The sequence below is a fragment of the Octopus bimaculoides genome, chromosome 3 (genome assembly GCF_046866305.1).
Source record: "Octopus bimaculoides isolate indiv1 chromosome 3, ASM4686630v1, whole genome shotgun sequence".
Taxonomy (NCBI): domain Eukaryota; kingdom Metazoa; phylum Mollusca; class Cephalopoda; order Octopoda; family Octopodidae; genus Octopus; species Octopus bimaculoides.
In genome coordinates, this window is record NC_142930.1 from 113,634,020 (window position 1) to 113,641,519 (window position 7,500).

At 36.4% G+C, this 7,500-nt stretch overlaps 1 protein-coding gene across 1 annotated transcript in view; it reads left to right on the plus strand.

The window, feature by feature from the left end:
• The window catches only part of LOC106879862 (uncharacterized), a 340,042-nt gene that overhangs the window by 285,129 nt on the left and 47,413 nt on the right, over positions 1-7,500 (plus strand). The window contains exons 4-5 of the mRNA XM_089349477.1: positions 3,293-3,675; positions 5,812-5,982. Coding sequence (XP_089205603.1) covers positions 3,293-3,675; positions 5,812-5,982 — 554 coding nt within the window. The remainder of the gene's footprint in view (positions 1-3,292; positions 3,676-5,811; positions 5,983-7,500) is intronic.

Sequence of the window (7,500 nt, forward strand, 5' to 3'; positions counted from 1 at the left end):
AAACATGTGGACCGCAAGGGGCACTATGTTTAAAAATAAACCTCGTTTGGTCACATTCCACTAGAATACCTTGGTCATTCTATGAGCTTTTCAACTGAACCTCATATTTGCTTAAATAAGTATTCAGTCTCTGCACTAGTTTAAAGTTACGCAATGTTTCCAATTCCGTGTTATCATCGAGTTTATTGCGTAATTTTCATCAATACATCGCCAAGTAAATCCGTCCAGCATTATTCAATCTTTATTCATCTTACACAATGTCTTACTCAGTAAAGAATAAAAAGATTTTAGTCCGATGATATATCGGAAGATAATTCCTTCAGATATTCTTAGATGGAGTCTCTGCTATAAACTATAAGAATATCTGAAGAAGGAATTGTATTCCGAAATATCATCGGACTATAGATAACTAAATTACAAAAAGTATATAGTCCATTTTTTGTATTATAGTGCATTGTTGTCCCATTCAAGACTTTTTATTCTTTACAAACAATACACAATGCTTCAAGCGAACTACAATGCTCTCCTATCTTACTCAGTACTTGAACCAAGAATCTAGTGCTTGTGAAAACTTTTCCGCTTGTGATGCATCTTGAAGTTTACATAAGAAAGCTATTTGGTAAATCCGAGACAAATCAGTCTGGCAAATTACCATTTACCTCCAACTGGTATCCAGTGTTATACATTAAACGCTTGATGGTTTTCAACCAGTTGAAAGTGTACAATTTCTTTGTCTGGTGGGCAAAAGTTAGAAATTCAAGAAATTGAGATATTTCTTAAAAATAATTGCAGACGATAAAAACCGTCTATATACATTCCTGTCATAGCATTTTATTAATTGCGCCATCTTCGTTCATGAAGCCACTTGAGTGAATTCAAAAATCTTGCAGTAACGTTATATTTTTGCTGTTGAAATGCTATTAAAACCGTTTCAAATTGTTCTTAAGAAAGAAAATTATGTAATACAGAAATTTATTTCAACAACAGTCTGAAATAACATCAAATTATTGCTAGAAAAACGTTGCTGATAATGTGTTAATTAAAAAATAAAATAACGAGAACGACTTGTTTATAAATGTCTGTGAAATATTGGATTAAAAAGTATCAGAAAAAAGTAATCAATTTTTTTTTATTATTAATTGAGAACAGAATTTAATGCTGTGGAGTTTAACAACAAAATCTAATTGAGGCATTAATGGCTTATTTGCAAAACGAATTTGAAGGTGGCTTATTTGGAAAACGAAACTGAAGGAAGTATGAGATAAGCATAGTTGTATGGTTAAGAAGCTCGCATTGCAGCCACATGGTTTTGGGTTCAGTCCCACTGCGCGGCACCTTGAGCAAGCGTCTTTTGTCTTTTTATTATAGCCCCGGACCGACCTCATTGAGTGGTTTTAGTAAAAGGAAACTATGGGGAAGTGTCCCCCGTGATATATGTATGTGCTTGTCCAACACTACCACTTGCAAACCGGTGTTGGCTTGTTTATGTTTCTATAGCTTAGCTGTTTTACAAAATAAGTACCAGACTTTAAAAAGAAATAAGTATTGAGGCCGATTTCTTCGATGAAACCCTTGAAGGCGGTGCCTCAGCATGACCACAGCCCAGTTCCTGAAACAAAGGCAAAAAATGAAGGAAGAAGTTTTATTGTTCATTATCAATTTTGTCAAGTATTTCCATTGAATGTCTTTAAATAGCTTGCTGTGTCTTGGTGGGGTCATCACGCCAAAAGTGAGAACAACTCACACACTGGTTCAATATCATTTCTTTATTGTTAGCTAGTCGGTTAAACATCTGTTTGGATATATCTTATCAAAAAGCAGTAATGGCACAAATGAACGAAGAAATTATTATTTTCAATCAAGAAATAATTAATTTCTTATACTTTTTAATTTTATTTTTAAAATTGACACGAGAGTTGATAATTGATAAACGATCCCATCACTGGGGGCGAGGTCAAGAAGTTTGCTGACCCTCTGGCGTAGATAGATTTGAGAAGCAGCAGTTGTTATTGTTCTGATTTAGATTAGCTTTGGTCGAGCAGACCACTGTTTAAAGACACTAGCGTAGCTAGAATGCGTGCTGCCCAGCGCAGTCCTTCCGTTTGCCAACTCCGGACCCCACAAAAAACACATATTGCCTACAGCAGACCAAAAGTGCCACCCGAGGCGGACCGCCCCTAGCTACGCTGGTGTTTAAAGGAGTTCCACCTATGATCAGCCTGCCTAACAATATATCAATACTTAATAGTTTTGTGTATCGCTTTTTTTTTCTAATGGTGTTAGTGAAGGATTTGAGGGAAATTTGAGTTATTTCAAGCTGGTCGAACGGTATTTTACAAGCTTCTTATTCCTGTAAACGACGGATTTGAGAAAAAGGGAGTCGAAGTCAATAGATTGTACCCCAAGAGAGATGAAATATAGTGACATATCTACTTCTGATTTCGTGCGTTCGAGCCTCAGATTATAGAGAGAGGCATATGATATTTTTTGTTCTTTTAATTCAAAATATTGTCTTAGAGTCAACTGCTAAATAGTTTATTTCATCAATAAATTATATTGATTAGTAATCTAATAATTTATTTTAAAAAAGAGCTAAGGGAAATAACATGTATCGGAAAAAATAGCATGAATACTGTTATTTGGGAGTCGATGGTGATATTGAAGCATTCTGTTAGCTCACGAGAAGTCACAAAAGGGAAGTAACTCGCGTAGGAAAAAGGGATAGATTTTGATGTTTTAGATAAGTGATTTACTAAATGACGTGCGCAAAAAATTCTCAGTGAATTAACATTTACTTTTTAGTTCGGTAAAAGAAAACAAAAATAGTGTACCAGTCAAATGCCGAATTTCGTGTAGTTTTTTTGTGTGTGTGTGTGTGAAGGCGCGCGGCTTAACGGTTAGGTTGTTCGGCTAACGATCGTAAGACTGTGAATTCGATTCCCAGCTGTGCGTAATGTCCTTGAGGAAGACACTTTATTTCACGTTGCTCCGGACCACTCATCTGATTAAAATTAACACTACCTGTGTTTCAAATGGCCAGCCTCGTCACACTCTTTGTCACGCTGGATCTCCTTGAGAACTACGTTAAGGGTCCGTGGATCTGTGGAGTGCTCAGTCACTTGCACGTTAATTTCAGGACCAGGTTGTTCTGTTGATCGGATCAACTGAAACACTCGTCGTCGTAATCGACAGAATGCCGGTTTTGATTTAATTTGATTCTAATTAAATCTTCCATTTCTTCCAAATTTCTGACCTATTGTTTTCATGCTTTTTCTTTTCTTTATTTATTTAGACGAACAAACGAAGAAACTACAAGAAGTACAAGAAAAGAACATCGAACTTGATTTGGAAGTCAAACAGCTTACAGAAGAGCTCTCTACGATTAAGGAAGAATCAACCATCAAAGAAAATGAATTGTTTTCAGAACTTCATGCTTTACAAGAGAAATACAGCGTACTTTCAAACTTATTGGATATCGTCAAAGAACGAGCTGATGAGGCAGAGATGGAACTGGAAAAGTTCCGTTGCTCATCTTCAACACACTCAGCCCGCAGTGCTTCAAATGTCAGCGCCCTCAGTGACGCAAGTCTTGGCAGTGACGACGTATTTTTAGTGCCACGTTCACCAGGTAGCACTAAACCAGAAGATGAAGTCGTTATTGATAAAGACTGGGAGGTGAGTAATGCAACAAAGCTTTCTTTCATTTACGTTGCTGTTGTTGTTGTTGTTGTTATTGCATCTAGGTAGGGTCATTGCGCCAATAATAAACACACGCACACATTAAGAACCTTACAAACGAAATACAAAATCGAAGTGATTTTTCATTTCTTTTTTTTCATTTCTTTTTTCATTTCTTTAAATTGTTTTCTTTACTCCACGTTTTTTTTCTTTTTTCTTCTTTCTCGTTCTTTTCTTAAACATCCTCTCTCATTTCCTTCTTTTTCTTCTTTGACACTATTCTCTTCTCTTCGTTCTCCGACTCCTTTTTCTTTGTCCTCTTTTTCTTCTACTTTCTTTCCTCTTTCTCTTTATTCTTTCTCTATTTCTTTTATCTCAACTCTTTCCCTCTTCTCTTTCCTACTTCATCTCTTTTATCTTATTTCTTTTCCTCCTGGTTTTTCCTCTCTCCTACATAATCTCCACTTTTTCTACATTCCTCCTCTTTTTATCTCCCTTACCTCTCTCCTCTTTCCGCCACCATTTTCTTTTCATTTCTTTCTTTATTTTGTCGTTTCTTTCTTCTACTCTTCCCTTCTCTTTTACTCTCTTTTCCTTCGCTTTTTCCCTCTTTCTCCTACTTTTCTCTTCTCTCTCTTACTTTCCCTCTCATTTCTCCCATGTCTTTCCCTCATGCTCCTCCATTCTCTCTTGCCCTTGTAATCTGATAATCAAACTTTCAGTTCTTCAGTTTAACTTGTGTGTGTCTGTATACGAGTGTTTATTCGTGTATGTCAATGTGTAATATTTATGTTCATCAAGGCAACGACCTGGCAAAATCGTTAACACACGAGTCAAAATGTTTAGTAGCATTTTGTCCGACATAACGTTCTGAGTTCAAGTTCCGCCGAGGTCTCGATTTTACCTTTCATCCTTTCGGATTCGATACAATAAATACCACTTGACCATTGGGATCTATATAATTGACTTATCCCCTCCCCAAAAATTTCAGGCCATGTGCCAAAATTTGAAATCGATATTTGTGCACACCATTTACGTCTATGGTATAATTACGTATCAGTTACATACAGAATGTAACGTGTTGTTACATAAATGGTGAATCTCTCAAGATACCGGAACAGGAAACTATGCTGTTGTGAAATAAATCGAGGAGACATCACCATTGAGGAACAACAGACTTTTTACTCAGTACTATCAATTTTATACTTCTGGAGCCGCTTAAAGCATTGAGTTGTTCTAAGCTTGCAATAGTTACTTAAAAGTATATATTTCAATATATCATGTACAAGCTAAACTATATCTAGAGGTTATTGACTTCGGGGTCAGTGATAGAACGCAACTCACTGGCCTTTTGTTGGCCCTCTGATAGCCTGTCTGCTATCTCTCCTTTTTATGTGAATAACTATTCACAAAGATACAGGAGTAGAAAAGCAGACAAACAGACGTGCAGACTGCAGATAGACAGACATGCAGCTTGATAGATAGATAGATAGATAGATAGATAGATAGATAGATAGATAGATAGATAGATAGATAGATAGACAGGCAGATAGACAAGCAAACGCACAGACAGGCAGACTCACACACACACACACACACACACACACACACACACACACATGGTTGCGTATATAAATATACGTGTGTGCTGAAAAGTTCCTGGTTTTAAGGGTGTCGTGAAAGGTGTGTTTGGAGGCCCAACCATCCGAGTTCTTTTACAGGGCTTAGAAAAAATTAAGGACCGTTGCAATAAGTGTATGAATCTGAGAGGGAGGACATGTTCAGTAAAATCATAGTTAACTGATCCTCCTGTATTTTCTTTTACCCAAAGCCAGGAACTTTTCAGTACCCCCTCGTGTATATGAGAGGGAGAGGGAGAGGGAGAGAAAGGGTGTAAATGAGAAGTAAATAATTTACATTGCATTGATTTTATTAATTATCAATTAATAAAATTTATTAATTTATCCCTTCTCTGGAACTTAAATTATTAGTATAATTTATTAATCTATTCCTTCTCTGAAACTTAATTTATTATCATTATAATTTATTAATTTATCCCTTCTCTGGAACTAAATTGTTATAATGTTATTTTATTTATATGTTTATTTTTTTTTTTTTCTTCTGTTTTTGTAGAAACAGTTTCGCAAGCGTATTGGTTGTTTAGAGGCACTTTTGGCTGAGGAACGTTCCAAACTGTTGGCATCGGAGAAAAAACTAAAATTAATCTCCACAGATATCGTATCAACGGGGCTCTCAGATGATGCCAAATTACATCTCAGAGAGAAAGAACTCTTGCAAGAAGAGGTAATATACTCACACACATTGTTACACTCTCTCTCTCACTCTCTTTCTCTCTTTCTTTCTTCCTCTCTTTCTTTCTGCCTCTCTTTCTCTCGCCCTATCTTTCTCTCCCTCCCTCTCTCTCTCTCACACACACACACATATATATATATACATATATACATATATATGCATATACATATATACATATATATGCATATACATATATGTGAGTGTATGTATGTGTATATATACATATATATATATATATATATATATATATATAATACAAAAAATATATATGCATGTATACACACATATATGTATATACTTTCATCTACATGTGTATATAGATGTATATCAGGGTACAGGACGTTAGAACAATGAGCTACAGACAACGGAACGAACACATAGGAAAACAGAAAGCCACTTGGAATTATTCATCGGCTGCCTCTATTCTAACTCGACGTTTCGAAGATAAGGCAGGACATACTCTAGAATAGTCTCTTCCTGAGTAGTGGATCAACCAACTAAACAGAGGATTCCAAGGTGGCAAACGTAAATCAAGACAGGAAAAATTGGACAGTGAAAACAACATAAAAAAGCCGTACGGCCACACGCGAATCTGATGTAGAACGCTAGTAGTTCGTCTTGCCTTCACAGCGGCTGGAGTGAAAAGAAAGTTGACCACAGGTCACACGAGAGCAGAGAGGATGGTGGAGGGAGGAAGTGGAACAAGGAGGAAGAAACAGGAGTGTATAGCAGTGAAGTAGAAGTTAGAATAACAGAAAGAAGCAGAGCGAGACGGGGAGATGGGTAAGAAGAAAGATAGATAGGTAGATAGAGGGATAGATAGAAAGATAGAGGAAGACAGATAGATAAATAGATAGATAGAGAGCGAGGTATAAACAGTAGCCGCACGACATCGTGAAGTATATTTGCCACCTAAATGTGGCTAACCCTTAAGGGTTGATGCTACTGTAGCATATATATATATATATATTTATATATATATAACTTCACCGGAGTGTAAAAGTTTTTTCATGGCACAAAATGTAATATGGCTTAGCTTTAAGGGTATCGCAAAAAGGACAACATTCTGAGTCCTTTTACAAGGCTTAAAAAAACTGAAGGACTGGTGCAATAAGTATGTGAATCTGAGAGGGGCTGATCTTCCTGTATTTTGTTCTACCCAAAGCCAGGAACGTATGTATATATATATATGTATATATATGCAGAAAGTTGAAAAGTTACATACGAGTTGATATGTATAAGGAAAATAGGACATGTATATATGTATGTATGTATGTACTCTCTTTTACTTGTTTCAGTCGTTTGACTGCGGCCATGCTGGAGCACCGCCTTTAGTCGATCTTATCGACCTCAGGACTTATTCTTTATAAGCCTAGTACTTATTCTATCAGTCTCTTTTGCCGAACCGCTAAGTTACGGGGACGTAAACACACCAGCATCGGTTGTCAAGCGATGGTGGGGGGGGGACAAATACAGACACACAAACACAAATACATATATATATATATA